We start from the raw sequence: 17719 nt of genomic DNA on the forward strand, positions 1-17719 counted from the left end.
GTGGCTGGCCGTTTTCTCAGCAGTCTCAGTTCCTCAAGCATTTTTCTCATTCATTTCCTTCATACTGCAGGCATTTCACAAATGCTTTTAATAAATGGTTTTAAGACGTGAACCAAACCAACTAGCACTGAGATTTACGGTCCTGAATCGATTCACAAAAAAGAGCTATGTATGAATGAAGGACCCCACTAAGCATTTAAAAAGACATTACAGTGTAAAACTATTGACTCACGGTGATTCAAATCAATATATTTGAAATTTATTGTAAAATAGTGCTATAATACTTTTACACTAAAAAAGACTGCTTTTCATTGTAACAAGTCAAATTTTCACATTGTAATACATTTGCACAGCGAACTGAAGTAATAAACATGCTTTGAGAAATTTTAGTGCATTGATTCATTCAAATTATTCATGTACTGTAAATGAACCAATTAAAAAAACTATTGAAAGATTTATTGCTGTGTGCTTCTGTGATGAAACATTTAGTACATAAAATCCTGCAGTTCCTCACTATGTTTTAACTCAGATTAGTGCGTTTTTCTAGTCAAATGATTAATCGTGATTAATCGCATCCAAAATAAATGTTTCTGTTTACATAATATACAGTATGTGTGTGTACTCTGCATATTTATTATGTATATATAAAGACAAACAGATACAGCATATATTTAGAAAATATTTACATGTATTTACATCTATATATTTATATACATGCATGTGTGTGTATTTATATATACATAATAAATATACATAGTACACACACATGTAAACAAAAACGTTTAATTTGGATGTGATTAATCATTTTACAGCACTCATTTTTACATTTATTAGTAAATAAAAACAAAAACAAATTCAATTGTAACTGAAATGCTGACTAATTGATAAATAAATACTGCTCTGACAAAATATAATTTTCAAGCTCCTCCAACACTGATTAAATAAGCTGATTTTGTTTCTATTGTACAATTAAGGTGTTTATATGTATAGTATATAGCACACAGTATATCTGTTATTATAAGCTATTACCATAAGCCAAACTATTGTAGTTTGAAGCCCTGTAACATGACAAAACACTGTTTTGACACTTTATTGAATGCTAAATGTTACATGCATGGCAAAATGAAATAATTAAACAACCCATTCAGATGATACATGTAAATGAACAGCATTCATTTCTAGGTAGGTATTTCTGCGCTTCTTTCTTGTAAAGAAATATTTAGTATTCCAAATACTGTTGTCCCTGACAATGTTTTAATTCAAATTAGGGTGTTTCTACTTTTATCAATGCATAAATAATAAATTAAGAATAATAAAAGAATTGTAATTCAAATTGAAATGCTGTCTTATTGAGATTAGTTTTTTGTGTGGTAGATTTGCGGTAAATGTGTGGTCTGTGACTCTCATTGAGATTCACTTATGCGCTGTCAGTTTATAGAAGAATTTTGGTTTTGTGGTAGATAAATAAATATAAAAATAAATCACCTATAGTACAAATTGCAGTGTAAATACTTCTTTTTAAATAACTTTACATATTCACTTTCAAAGTGGCTCCTCCATCACTGATTGCACAGGCTGTTTTTCTTTCTACTGTACCTTTAAGACAGCTATACGTTTATAATGCACAGAGATATGCCCAGTAAAAATGAATCATTCAAATGATCTGACTCACTGAAATAAATCAAACTTCCCAGTTCAACATAATGAGTTTAGAAGAGTGTGTTTGATTATTGGAGGCATGAATGAACGAATTATATAATTAAGCATTACCAAATGAACAATAAATGACTGTACAATGTAAAACTATCAGCTTACGGTGAATAAAATATATATATTTAAAGTTTATGGCAAAATAGTACTATAATACTGTCTTTTTCAGTATTTCCCCAACAAATACAGGACGAGACACTGTTTTCACACTGTATTACATGCTCAACTTTACATGCTGGCAGACTGAAGTAATAATTAAACATGTTTCGGGAATATCTGCCCAGAAATTCTCCGATTCATGTATATCCAACATATTCACTAAAATGAGTCTAAATGTCCCAGTGCAATGTAATGAGAGAGTTTAGAAGAGCGTGTTTGATTACTGACTAACACCTTTGCGTTGTAAACTTTAGAGTATGTCTGCATAGTAGATTGAACTCTTATTTCCACCGAGCCAGAAAGATCCAGGTATTTTATGATACGAAATTAAGCACAGATCAATAACATAAAAATAAACAGACCAATAACCACCCAGCGATACGATAATAAACTCCTGCACTTCTCTGCTATATATTTACTTTACAGTTTTAATTTAGACTAAATGGTCATCGCGAATCTGTAATAGTCCAGCCGCCACGTCTTTATACTAGGACTGAATGAGGGGTGAGATTGAAGTCCTCAGTAACATCTGCAAATTCAAGAAGTTCTGATCTCATTAAAAGGCTGAAATGGGAAGATTCTCCTCTATGCCCTCAAGTCAAACATGACCCCGGCAGCTAATGAGTACTGTCTGCCAGGCCCGAGCATCAACGCCGCAACATCCATTGTTATTTTCTGACTGCTGAATTAGATATCCCTGCCGAGGGTGAATGCAGATTGCCCCCTTGTGCAAAAACCATCATTAAGCATTCTTTTCAGCTGCATATTAGTTCTCTCCTCAAAGGAGATGCAATTAATCAACCTTCTTTGTCAGCCGGCCTCACCGGTCACGATAAAGTGCTGTATGAATTCGTCCGGGGCGTTTCTTTAATGGTTCCGCTGCGCAGGGCTTGGCAGGATTGTAAGGCTCTAATTGAAAGAGTGCGGGCCGGGCTCCGGACGTGTCGTGGAAAGGGTTTGGATTTTGACTTGTGCTCGGCAGGACAAGGGCCTGATCTTTGGCGGCTCCAGAGCCATGCTGTTAGCCATCTCGGGAAGTTTAGTCTGCGTTTGAGTGACAGTGTGACTGCTGCTCGGTCCCGGCAGGTGGACGCGTGGCACAGAGGCCAAGGTTTATCAAAGCTGATTTTTGTGCTCGCACATGATATTTGAGTCACTGGAGGCGGTCAGACTATGAAGTTTGCTTTCTCTTTTGAACAACTGAATCTTAGGCTACGCTATTAGACTGTCTGAAGCATATTGGACGCAGAACAAAACAGCACAATTACTGGGAATCAGGATGCACGTTACAACTGATGTGTCTAATAAGAAAGGACATAAGAACAATGAAAAAAGCAGTGGTGGCTCGTCAGGGGAGGCACAGCTTCCCCAAAATATTGAGGTGAAAATGGGAGGAGGACGATTTCATGTTAAAATTCACAGTTCATTTTAGTTCATGTCTCAGAATGTGTATTTTTTGTTTGCATTTTCATAGCTGTAATACCATAAAATGTTACTGAAGTTGGAAAGCGCCACTTTTCTGACTAAAAGCAACCAAAAAGTCATTTTAAAGTGGTTAAGCAAATAATAATAATAATAATAATAATTAGCAGGGATCCCCAGACCAGTACAATTAGTGCGCCTCCTCTATTTTAAAACCCACGAGCCGCCACTGGAAAAAACTGCCACATTTGAAACATCATCAGCCTGGCTTATGCATATTAAGTAGTTGATGTAATGTTTGCCCAGTAATTGTAATTTACCGATAGTAATCAGATTGCCATAATTAATAGATTTGGAAGAAAGTAGGCACTTAAATTGAGTGACTCATATGTTCAATGGAGAGCAACCCACTGTTAAAGCCACCTTGGATCTGAAAATAAAATAAAACAAATTAAAAAAGACAAATGACTCAAAGTCTTTAACAAGTGAATGAAGATGAAGCATTGCAAGTCATGTAACTGAATTAAACTAGTTAAATTATTAAACTATATATATACACTAATGTTCAAAAGTTTGAGGTCGATAAAATTTTAAAATGCTTTTGAAAGAAGTCTCACAGAAGGAAGAAAGTCTGTTTTCTATTTAAACATTTTCAAATAATTTATGGCATTACTTCAGTCTTCAATGTCACATGATCCTTCAGTAATCATTCTAATATGCTGTAATTATTCTTATTACAGCATTATAAACCAAAAAGCATTAGAAACAGAAATATTTTGTAACATTGTAAATGTCGTCACAGCCACTTCTGATCAATTCAATGAATACTTGCTTAATAAAAAGAAAACTCACTGACCCCAAACTTTTCAATGCACACTTTGAAATATACATTGAAAAGTGTGTGTATAGTGTACAAGTAGTTTGAGCATGTAGGGAGACTGTTCACAATGCTTCACTGGAGTGACTCTCTGATTGTCGGATCTTTCCTTTCATAATTCATGGGTAGCCTAGACCAGGGGTACTCAACAGGCGGCCCGTCTGCATTCATTTTGTGGCCCGTGTCATGCTGAAGATTAATGAATGTTTATTATAATTTGCGCCCAAAATATTAGGCAGTTCGATTTTTTTAAATTAAATGTATGCAATCGCAGTAGTAAAAGCTGCTCAATCTCTGCGTGTGCTTTAACGTGCAATTAAAAAGCAACACGCGGCACGCCCCAAACAACTTAAGAGACAAGCGTTGTCCGACAAAAGAGGACATTTAATAACATGATTCAACATCAGTCGAGTGTTTAAAATAACTTCATTTTGTGAGCTGATGTGCGGTTTTTGTCACAGAACGAGGCAGATAATATATTCTATACGGTAATAAAGGCTAGCATTGTCGATTAGCATTGGATTATAAATATAGGATACTTTATTATTATGAAAATACCAGAGATGGCTTGAAGAACACAGATAAACCATATTGTCACATCAATATAGCAAAACAAACTTTTAATCCAATTTTTTGTTCCAGATTCTTACTCTTAAAAAATATATTATTATTATTATTAAAATTTATTTGAAAAGGGACCATGTACAATTTTAACATAAATGTTTCCATTTCATGCATTGTACCGAATTTAGCCGGTGGCTAGTTTTCATCATAATCACAATTAAACATAAAAACAAAACAACAAAAACATACAGTACAGTACAGCCCCTATATATATTTTCATGCTCTGTGTAATAAGTAATGATCTGTATTTCTAAATCAGTAAATATGCAAATATTGTCATAAAGTCAGATGAATCAAATTGTAATTTGTGGTCCTTCGCATTTTATGTAGTTTAAATGCGGCCCGCTTGGCCTCTGAACTTGAGTACCCCTGGCCTAGACCTTCCCTGGGAACTGCACAGCTAAACACAATTTAACAAAAAAAACAAATAGTTCTTGAGGTATAAAAATAGAAATAAAGCTTAATAATGGCTCCATCAGAAGCATCGATTAACAACTTCAAGAGCTTACTGTAGTGTTAAAAATCAATTCCACTACGGAAGAAATAAATGAGATTTTTGTCAAGCAAATGGACCAAGCAAAATAAAAGCTCTTAAAATATTATAATTATTGCACCAAGAAGTGAGGGAAATGATTTATAAAATGTCTAAACGGTTGCTACATCGGATGCCTTCCTGTCAATTTTTAGTCATAATGATCTGCAAAGCTGACCGCATTTATGATGACAGTCAAAATCTGGTTGCGTGAGACTAGATCTGTGTGTTCTGAACGCTCCAGTAAACCCGGCTGATCTTTCACACTCGTTAAGCAAGTGATAAAACAAGCGTCTAGGTACTTTTATCCCTCTGAATGACATATTCTCAATCCAATTTCTTCCCACAGTTCCTCACACACCAATCCAGATCGGAATGAGTCACCATAAATCACCCAGTCCATCTAGATGTATGACTACTGGACCAAGGACAAAGTAAGGATCATTTACTAACATTAGGACAGGGCTGATCGTTCACATCTCATGCAGGGGCTCGTTCCGGTCCCAGGTGTGCCGTAAGAGGCTCTATTTAAAGCTCGGCTCCTTCCCCAGCGGCTCGCGCAGGCCCTTGTGTTACAAGCACATAAAAAGCATGTTGACTCACTGTAATAAACTAATGCAAATTGTGCAGCGGCGTGAAGGATTGCACAATAAAGATCCATACATCACTGCGCACGGAGGTCTGGCGGCTGCATGCAGCCCACACGTACAATGCACCGCCCGCTAATTTACCACTAATTCACCGTGAAGCATAAAAGTTGTTATTTTTTCATTATCTATACTTTCGGCCAAAAACGATCCCCATCTCGGACCGCCGAGACGCTCTCATGAACAAACGTTTGCTCAGAGCAACAACAAACATTTGCCTTTGCGTTTGTGCATCGACTGTGACAATTGGAGCTGATATATCCTTAGGAAATGTCAGTGGATTCAATCAAAATCCTTCCATCAGAGTCTGGAAGCGGGTGAAATTCAGAAAGAGAGAAAGAGAGACGGAGAGAAAGATTGTAAAAAATGCATCCATGGCTCAATGTTCCAGAGTTGTTTATGAACTCTGCTCAGTGGCGGGCCGTTTTATAGCGGAGAGAACTTGTGGCGGTGCATGAGGGGGTTTTTAAGCAGCAGCACTGTCACACATGGCTCATCCATTTCAGACAGTCACTGCACCCCATCAGTGCTCCAAAGGGTCCAATGTCATGCCACACGGCCCCTGAATATCTGATCTCGACCCCCGGCTTCTGCACGGCTCTCTGCACTGCGCTCTCTTATTTATGTTTGCTGCGACTTGCCTGAATGTATTCTTTAGAGTAACAGAAATAGAAGTGCAAGGCCAGCAAAATGGTGTTGACCTCTTGTTCTCGGGGCTCCGCAAAGCCAAAACTTCTTCAATGTGAAGTGAGATTTGAGGAAGCCCTATTGAATTGTCTAGCCCACCGCAGACAGGTCTTTTGATCCATAAAGAAACAAAGGCACTTCAGGGGGTCTGAACTCTTGCTGTGTCTCAACAAAAAGAGGCAAAATTCAGCTTTCAGACAAAACTACGAAACAGAAAGCAGTCACAGCGCTAAATAAAACAGTTTTAAGACTCAATGTAAAAAACAGACACTAAAAATTGATTAAGAACAGACTTTGGGATTTATTGGAATTTATGAGACCACTTTTTTTTCTTTTGAAAGATGAAATACCTGTATGCTGGGTCAAAAATACAATGTTTTATTTTTATTGTATGTTGCTGATTCACTAAAACTGGTTCCCAAGGGTCATTCATTTGGGAAACAGACTACATTTACAGGGTTAGATTTGTTGCTTATTTCCAAACAAATTGTCACAAACACAACTGTGCCTGCCATTCATTTGTGGATTACAATCATTTATGATTCAATAAAAAGAATCAGCTCAATTCATTGAGGAATTTGTGCTATGTTTGAATCACTAAAAACAACTGTTTCATAAGAGTCATTCATTCAGGAATAGGAATATAGGACGCTGTATTTTTGATTTATTAACTAAACAGTACTAAACAGGTTTAAACAGTAATTCGCATAAGAATCAGAATACAACGGTCACTCCGTATGCTTTTAAAAAGAACCAGCTTATCATTAATTCGGATATCAGAATAGATATTTTTACTATGATTTTGATTCACTAAAAGAATCGGCTCATGAGAGTCCGTTGTTCAGGAATCAGACTACATCTGTCATGCTGTATGTTTTTGATTGATTCACAAAAAGAATCATTTGTTTGGGAACTGGAGACATTCATTTATTCAGGAATCAGACTACACAGTTTGTGCTATGTTTTCTGAAACACTAAAAAGAACTGTTTCTTGATCATATTTGCGATTCGATTTCAGTTCACCTACAAGAGGCTATTGTTCAAGATTGAGGCTATGTTGGTCATGCTTTATGTTATTGATTGATTCACCAAAAAGGAATGCTTCATAAGTATACTTTGTTCAGGAATCAGATTACATTGGTTGTGCTGTAAAATGAAAATGAAAAATGAGTAATTTGTCCAGGAATCAGACTACACAGCTGATTCACTAAAAATAACCAGTTCATAAGAGTTATTAATCCAAGAATTGTACTACAATGGTGCAGCTGTATGTTTATGATTCACTAGAAAAGAACCAGCTAATTAAAGACATTCATAAAGGAATTTTGTGTTGAAAAGATATAAAAGTAAGTAATGACCAATACTGTATTTTCATTGTTTAATTTGAAGGGATAGTTCGCCCAATAATGCAAAATTATGTCATCATTCCCACTTCCTCATGTCGTTCCAAACCGGTATGAACTTTTTTCTTTTGTTAAACATAGAAGAAGATATTTTGAAGAACGTGGGTAACCAAACAGTTGACGGTAGCCATCGACTTCCATGGTATTTGTTCTATACAATGGAACTCAATGGCTACTGTCAACTTGTTAGGATTACCCAAATTCTTCAAAATACTATTTTCATTTTTGGATGTACTACTATATATTGTAGACAAGGCACAGATTTGAAGCAGCTTCTTCAACAAGCCCATGTGAACGTCTTTGCTGATCTCACCTGTACTCTACTGACTGGGTCCTTCTTGATCCACTTGATGACGGTCTCATAAACCAGCTCCTCGGCCTTGGTGTTCAGGCTGTCATTGGACAGGTAGTTAATGAGGTCTTCTTTGGAGATGCTGAGGATCTCGTCTTGTCCCGCCACATCAGGGAAGTTCTGCAGGGCGAAGGCCTTGGCCATGTTGTGGAGCTCCGTGCAGCACATGGCCTCGGCCATGGCCAGAACCCCCAGGCAGTTTGCTGCAGTCAGCTGCTTTCCTGAAGAAGAGAACAAGAGAGACACTCACATCCATAAAAGATCACAGAAACAGCACCGAGGGGATGAGGCTCTAGCAAAGCTATCTGTGCTGTATATCTGGGAGGCTCCAGAGAAGGGCCCCTGCTTAAGGCGCTCTGGAGAAAAACAACAGAACAAATCAATTGAGCTCAGAGCAGCAGGTTGGGACGCTGTCCTGTGGATTAGAATGGCAAGGTGAAGCTCACATTTAGTCCCGCTGAGTCATGTCTGAAGGTATTTGACCGAGCGGGTGCAAAGGTCCACGTTTTAAACAAGGCAAGAGTCTTTTCGTAAGTGGAGAGCCCTATTTTACACCGCAAGAGCTGAATATGAGTCTGACACTCGTGCCGTGGTGAATGAATCTAAGCCTGGATTGCCAGTCTGAGTGGTTTCTTAAGAGTCTCTTTCTAATTCAAATATGAAAAGCATAATAAGAAAAGCTAAAGTACACGTCTGTGGTGAAATACTAAAAATGTTAATTATATTTAAAAAAAAAATCACTAGAGTGCTTTTATACATAAATATACACATGCAGCTGTGATCAAAGTTAAGGATAAATTAAATTGATCAAAATTAATGGTAAGATCATGTGACACTGAAGACTGGCGTAATGATGCTGAAAATTCAGATTTAAATCACAGGAATAAATTACATTTTAAATTATATTTAAATAGAAAACAGTTATTTTACATTGCAATAATATTTCATAATATTACTGTTACGTATAATGCATTTTAAAGGGTTATTAAAGGGTATAATGCATTATAATCGTTTGTAATGTGCGTTGTAATACATTATATCGTGTTGTAAATAATTATAAACAAATTTAAAATGCATAGTGTAACAATGAATTGATAAGTGTTATAATGTATTAATTGTGGTTATAATTATTCATATAGGATGTCTGAATTATGTTTATTCATGAGCTTTTCTCATCAAACTGAGATATACGAGGAAAAATGATAAATTTTATTAATTAATCAGAATATAGCATTGTCAATCAATTAAAATGACAAAATATAAAAATATAAAATGCTATATAAATGTACAATTTTCAAAATGCATATTATATAATGGTAAAAAAGATTGTTTTTTGTAATTATATTTAAAAAATGTATATATACAAATTGGAAAATAAATAAATAAATAAGTTGGTATGTAACTGACATTGAAACCCATGCTTGCTGCAATGCAAAATGCTCGTCTCTGACAATCCGTCGACCAAAATCCAAAAAACAAATACCTCCAAGACTGCAAACAACAAGGACAGCAGATCTAAATCACTCCGTAACAGACGCAACCTGATTCGGATAAATATAATAAACGTGGACCGCACGAAACCCCTGTGACATCGGCAGGTCTTACGCAACCCAATTTGTCTCCAATATAAAACAGAAGAGTACAAATTGTTGTAAAAATGGTTGAGTGAGCGCCTGGTGGAGGCAGATGGGCTTTTATTATGTCTGGGTCTTTGGAGGCTGGCCTGTAGCGCGCCATCGCCAATAAGCCAAGCAGGCCACTTGTCTTCTTCCACTCTCGCAGGAAGGAAAAAGAGTTTCTTTTTAGGTGAGGTTTGTGCCAGAGGCTGTAAATGGCATGCCGCAGACAGACCGCAGAGTGAGGCTTATGCCCGGCGCTGGCATGAGTTTATAGACACGCTCTGAAGTTTCTGAGTCGACGGTGCTGTGTGTGGCATTACAAACAGAGCACCCACCACTAACACATGGCCTGCACCTCGCTACCAATAGAACTTCAGCTGCTCTAACCTCTTTTTCTTAAACCTACTTTAAAGCACGCTCTGGTAATACGCGGTCCTTGAATTCCCAGACTGTGTGCCGTGTAGTTCGGCATTGAAATATATTTCCAAACCTGTGTTCCTCTCATTTCAACACACCCTCGCTGGACTTAATCAATTGTTTTGTACTTTGCAACTTTGACATGCAATCAGATTTTCTGCCCAAAGGCACAAACCAATCCTCAACCTGATGTTTCTGAATGCATTACACTGACTTTCATTTGCTGGGGTCTTACATGCACTTGCAAACATACTGGAGCACTTCTGCAGACTAGAAAGAAACAAATCAATAGCTTTTGGTGGTATATCTTTACTGCCCGATCAACTGACCTTTTAAACCAGAAGTTTGACTTCGTCCACATTCTTGGTGCATATAGTATATCAATGGTATCACAAACCTCAGCAGCATGACTTTTTGATAAGGTAGTATCATCGCTGAAGCTTTCTGAGATGTTACACCAGCATTATATATGACTGTTTCTTCAAGTAAGAGCACTGAGTTGAATTTTTATTTTTATTACAGATTACGATTTACAACAGTAATAACAGATTTCTTTTCTGTTTATTACAATGAAGGTCACATTAAATATGTCCAGAAAACTTTTTACTAAGTCTTCATTATTTATTTATTTTTTAATATTAGTTTTATTTTTTCAAATGCCTTTTTATGCAAAGATTTTATTGTTTTACCCTTGTCCCAACCTTCAAATAGAGTTGCATATTTTAAGACTGGGACAAGGGTCAAACAACAAAATCATTTTTCAAAAGTTTGAGGTTGGTAGGTGGGAAAAAATGGGGAAAAAATGATGTTGAAAGTAATCTCTTATGCTTACTCTGACTGCATTTATTTGATATAAAATACAGTAAAAACAGTAATATTGTGAAATATTTTTACAGTTCTTTTTACAATCAGTTTTCTATTTGAATATATATTAAAATGTAATTCATTCCTGTGATTCAAAGCCATTTTGAAATCATACTAATATGCTGATTTGCTGCTCAAGAAACATCTATTTATCAATGTTGTAAAGAGTTGTGCTGCTTCATATTTTTAAAAAAACTGTATTTAAGATTTTTTTTTGATTAAAAGAAAGAAGAACAGTATTTATGTGAAATAGAAATGTTCTGTAACATTATAAACGTCTTTACTGTGACTTTTGATCAATTTAATGTGTCCATGCTGAACAAAAATGTGAACAGAATATATTTTATTGTGTGACATTTCCAATCTAATTTTGTGATATTTAAAAAGAGTGAAAATATGATACATAAACATCTATGAAATTAGCTTTAGCAAGACAAAGGAGTCAGACATTTGAATCTAGAAACTGCTAGTTCTATACTCTCACTAGTTTAATTGAATAACTAGTTAGTTTTTGTCGTTTAAAAGTTCGCAGGTCCAAAAGTGCTCATAGCTGAAGAAACACTGTACTTTCTCAGCCTAAATTTTTCCTCATCAGATCTTTCCTCACTCTGGTGGTCATCTGAACCTCCTCTATATTTGGTATTGATCAGAATAATCAGTGCTGGATGAGATTGTGACATCGGGTTTGACATTTCAATGCAATTGTTCTCTGACCTTTATACAAATGAAAGAATGCATCATACAGCTTGTACATGACTCCATCTGATGGATGCTGGGATCTTGTGAGTTGCGTACCTAAGAAAGACACGCAGACTTTGCAGAAGGTGTTGAACTGAAACTTGTTGGCGGCCTCCAGCAGGGTTTTGGCATTGGCCGAGTGGATGACCAGCGAGCCGGTGTAGACGAACTCCAGCAGCAGCTCCAGCACATCTGCACCGATGTTAGTCATCTTCAGCTCCAGTTTCTCTCCACTGCCCGTGTCTCTTGATGACCTGACCACACACACACACACACACGTACACCAAACACACAAACACAGAGCTCATGACCACAGGGAAAGTCATACGACCACATCATGTTCCAAACACATCCAAAATCCATTACAGGATGGTTCTATCAAACGGTTGCCTTTTCCGGTTTGATAAAGTGATTTTTTAAAGCAAACTCTGTAAGATTTTAAACATTATAATGTGTTTAAAAGTTAATAAAATCCATTTATATAATATATATTATGTAGACGAAATACTTCCAAGGCACTCACGGGGTAAGATAAAAAGCCTTTAATGTGCTGGGCTTAAATCATTACAAATAGTTAAAAGTGGATCTCTGGCGTCTACGATCTATGCTATTTCATTTTCAACATCTAATTTTGTTTAATATTAAATAAAAATTATTATTAATTATTATTAATAATACTTAGTTATTAGTTAATCTGTATTAATAATTAGTTCATTAGTAATAGTTATTTTTGTTTATATTTATATTTTAAAAATATACTTTAAAAGAAAATTAGCTTTTATAAATATATATTATTAATATCATTATATTTTAATTTAATTTAAATTGTTTTTAATTATGAATTTAAAAATATATGTTAAAAAGTTAACACTTACTTTCTTTTGCCTTAATTGTTTATACAACTCACGGTAATTTTACTGTTTTCTAATTGTCAGTATTAATATATGATTAATACAGTTTGTATAGATTTTTCTTGGCAGGATCTTAGCTATACTATGTTGTACTTAGATGGTTATATAATTAAAATGTGACTAAATAAATCAATCAATTAATTAATTAATTAATTTTAAAACAAACAAATTAATAAAATTTTAAGTGTTTTACACTGAAAAAAAAAGCAAGAAATTGCTACTAAATTTCACAAACAAAACGGAAAACGGAAATAGTATTTTCTTGTAAAAAATGCTCAAATAATCTTTGTTTTATTTACAACTTGAACAAAAAAAAATATTGTGCAGTGTAGTAATACACTGTTCAACTAAAATAAAAAAAGTGCTAGCTTTTATTTTCATGTATTCAGTTTGTTTTCATCAAAATGTGCATGCTATATAGAAAGTAGAAACACGGCATTCATGCCACAAAGATGGATTAAATAATGAATGACTCTTATTAACAGTAAAATTTGGCACTAGTTATGCATAACTTCTCTGCTTTTCTATTATATTTTTTTACACACAAAAGGCATCCGTTTTGTAGAAGGACCCTACAGGAAAAGCATAAAGCACAGACTCAGTACATTTTGATTCTTGCATCTGAAATTAAACTCAATCTGAATGAAAGAAAGAAGTGAAACACATTTTATGAAACATAAGCATGGCATGCTTTGAGGACAGGCGCAGGTGGCACACAAATGCACAGAGAGACTGACAGGGGGAAGAAAGGCATGGAAGGAGAGGAGGACTGACACTGCAATCTGTCTGTCCACATGGAGCGATCGCACAGTAAAGCGGCCGAGATGGAAGCGTTTCATTACGTTAATAAGATTTCTACAGCACCCCGAGCACATCCACGGCACAGCAGCTCTCCGGATCTGCATGAGACTCTTACAGTTACCTGCCCGCTTGTGTCTTTCACATGCAGTCGTCCTGCTCACTTCAAATGTGACAATTCCCAGGGGTGGATGGGAAATGTGAATAATGAGCAGCGTCAGTGGTTTTATGCTCTGAGAGGAACGATAATCCCCTGAAGGTCAAGGGCAGGAGGACTGAAATTAATAGCCAAGCAGCCGTTGATTGTGTTTTAGTGTGGGCTGAAGATAGCACTGATGTGTACAGTCACCAGATAAGTGCCAAGCTACCAGACGGAAAGCCGATATACATGAAGAGGCCATTACGGTGAAAATGAGGTGATTCTAGATAGTTTTCTCGGCCTGTGTGATAATCCACACGCCAGTTTTGGCCGAATATTTTCCTGCTAATTTATTGATTAAACCACTGGGCATTTGATCTAGCTCTACAAATCGGCTTTAAACGCAATAGTGAGCTGTCTAAGTTTCATGCAACTCTGAAATCACGTTCCCACGGACCCAGCTGAGTGAAAACTGGCTGTAAAGTGATGCAATGCTGAAAAACATCAAGTGTCTAAATGCTACAGCATTCAAAACAAGCAGACGGGAATGCCGGTGTGTTCGAAAGCTAAATATTTCATCACATTTTCACCTTCTTACATGGTTCTTGAACAGAAAACATTTTCTGGATAAACTGGCGTTTTAGTCTGCAGCTGAAGGCAGTGCATATCAGCATCTGAAAAAACTGCTGATACTAAGTACTTCATTTTAACATTTTTTAGTAGAGTATTTACGTCCGTAAATCCACTTTCGTGTGTTTACAACTTCTGGATTTTGCCTCAAATATCAAAACAAGAATAGATTCAAAGATTTAAAAATCAAACACAACTTCACTATTGCCATAATCCGACAGAACGGTGCTTTTGGAAAGCAATAATACAAAGACAATTTACTTAATATAGCTATACTGACTAGCTACTTTGTTGTTTAATAATAATATAATATAATATACTATAAAAGTAAAATTAAGAAAGTTATTTATTTAATTCATTTGCATACAGAGGGAAAAATGTAATATAATTAATTACAAAGTTATTATTTTTTAGGCATAAAAATGTGATCACAATAACAACTTCAAGCATTTTAGTAATACACTGTCTGTAATAAATAAATAAATCCATATAAAAAAAAATACAGAGAGTATATATATAAATATATGTCTTGCATTATAGCTATACTAACTAGTTTGTTGTTTAATAATATAATACAATATAATATAATCAAATTATGTTATTGTTTTTTTATGAAATTCATTAAAGGCATATTTAATTCATTAAATACAATTGCAAAAACAACTTCAAACCTTTTAGTACTACACTGTCAACAATAAAATACAAAAATACAGAGTATACCGTATATAAATATATAAAGTGCATAGAAATGTCTTGATAAATCTTGCAAAATAATGTTAGAGGCAAAACCCAAAAACCTTATAACGGTCTTCTAAAAATGAACCATTTACGTTGTTCCAACCAGGAATTATTATCTTTTTTATTAAACATAAAAGGAGAAAAGAGTCTCTGTTATCTATACAAAGAAAACAGATAATGATTTCTACCATCAAGCATACAACTCACTGCACTGCATTCCGAGCTTTATGAAGCCATACATCAGCTTTGTGTGATGAACGCACCACAACTAGCTACCGGAGCTCTCAAAACACATTTGCACTTATTCGATTCAAATCCCGACGCAAAATACAACCATAAATGCTATTTCAATCTGTAAACAAAAAGATTTCGGTACGTTTCTCTCAGAAAACTAGTGCATGGCTTCAGAAGACTTAGAACATAGTGCAGTCAAATGGAGCGGTTCCACAGAGCCTGGCAGTTTAAATCATCCACTTTCCCTGCGACGAAAACATCGATCCTTGCTGAAAACAAGCTCGGAGTTTCTGCCAAAGATCTCCTTTTGTGTTTCCCGACAGAAAGAAAATAACACCGAGACATGGGGGTAGTAAACGACGAACTACTTGTGGAACGCGCGTCTGAGAGGATCCCATCGTCTTGCACTCTAGGCTGCGTTTTAACACAATACTTTTTGGCAACAATTATTTCGACACCGCACGTAACCTGTTGAAGTTGACTAAGGGAAGCGGGAGGAGCCGAGGACACGCCGACGGACAGGGTGAAGATGTGTGGAGGAGGGTTGGAGTGAAGAAGACAGAGTCAGAGAGAGAGAAGAAAAAGTGAGGCAAGGGGACGTTAGTTCTGCCACAGGAAGCCAGCAGCCATTCTTCAGGACCATGACTGGATCTTTGAGCGTGACCCCCCACCAAACCTAAACAAAGACCCCGTGGCCCTGTGCATGAACATAGGAGTGCGTAGGGTGTCATTAGTCTCCACTGATTGAGTACTTGAGGGGGGAGAAGGACAACTCAAGAGGACAATGTGCAATTACGTCCCTGGAACTACAGCTGAAAAGATTAAGAAACGCCACTCCCTCCTGAAAAGCAAAAAAAGCCAGAGTTTGTTATTTTTGTCCTCTCTAATTGCCTTGGCGGTAGGTTTTAAGATAATAGAATGGGATGTAGTCCTGGGTTAAGTTATGGAGGTGATAGAGAAGAGAAAAGGGGGAACAATAAGAACGGAAAAAGACAGAGGAAGAAATAAAACAAAAGCATGTTCATCAACCAGGTCAATTAGTGCAATCTGAATCGGCTGGAGTAGCAATTTGCTTTGTCTGAGCACTTTTATTATGGAAATCACTCTGGCTTTGGAGAGAGGTGCATATTTATGGAGCTGCTGATTGCAAGCGTTGTTTTTCAGCAAGATGGAGAGAGCGAGAGACAGCAAGCGAGGCAGAGAGAGAGAGAGAGACAGCATGTCTGTGAGAGATAGAGCAGAGAATGTGTTTACAAAAATGAGCATCTATTATTTTTCTCACTTAAAGTGCCATTTTTTCAGCATTAGCAGCCAACATGAGGATGAGGATGATGGGAGATGGCCACATGGTGCATGTGTGTGCAAACGGAGATTATAAATTAGCTGGGGACGTCCAAAAAAACTGCTGGCCACTGTTGACTCTAACACATTCAAACACACACACACGGAAAAAAAAAATTAAAAATATCTGGAGCTCATTTTCTCTATCTGTTGCCAGTAAAGCATGATTAAACATGAAAATAAAAAGCATGCTTGATTGACCATAATTATCCTCGTTCATGTATGTTTCCAGTCAGAAATGGCTACAGCAGCATGCTGGCATCCGAGGTATAGGGGAGTGGGGTAAGTTCACTTAATAAAGTACACCGTGCATTATTTTTGCATGTCAAAATTATTTTTCTATAAGCCTGGTAAAATCAATTTTACGCAAAAGCAAATGTAAGCAGATCTTCCACTATTTAATAAATAAACAAATATATTAAATAATAATAAAAAAATTAAATATATACATAAATTCAATGTAATGATGTATAATAATATACACATACACACTGCATATAATTCAAATATTATACAACATTGTATTATTTTAAATTAAAAAACATATTTTAAGACCTGCATATTTATTATACATCATTAAAACTATATTATTAAAATGATTAAATTATAATAACTATTACGACTATATTAAACATATATATCATTTTATAATATGTTTTACAATTACATACATTTTTTTAAGACCTGCATAAATTTGCAGCAAAATAAGACTTCAAGACTTAAGATTCAGGATTTGATTGTGAGGAAATCTGATTCAGATTTCTCTGGCTGTATGCTACAGATCATTTCAGCTGACAGCAAACATCCTGCAATATAATTAGGAGTATTAGTTATACCTCATTTCATCCCATTTCTGCTTGCCTACATAACAACTCAA

General features: G+C 35.9%; 1 protein-coding gene across 5 annotated transcripts in view; it reads right to left on the reverse strand.

The window, feature by feature from the left end:
- LOC131526863 (kelch-like protein 29) overlaps positions 1–17719 on the reverse strand; it is a 285092-nt gene that overhangs the window by 65413 nt on the left and 201960 nt on the right. For all 5 annotated transcript variants that reach the window (XM_058755510.1, XM_058755509.1, XM_058755512.1 and 2 more), the window contains 2 exons: positions 12109–12305; positions 8375–8634 (listed from right to left, as the gene is read on the reverse strand). In XM_058755510.1, the coding sequence (XP_058611493.1) occupies positions 8375–8634; positions 12109–12305 (457 nt within the window). The remainder of the gene's footprint in view (positions 1–8374; positions 8635–12108; positions 12306–17719) is intronic.

Source organism: Onychostoma macrolepis, chromosome 20 (genome assembly GCF_012432095.1).
Source record: "Onychostoma macrolepis isolate SWU-2019 chromosome 20, ASM1243209v1, whole genome shotgun sequence".
Lineage (NCBI taxonomy): Eukaryota > Metazoa > Chordata > Actinopteri > Cypriniformes > Cyprinidae > Onychostoma > Onychostoma macrolepis.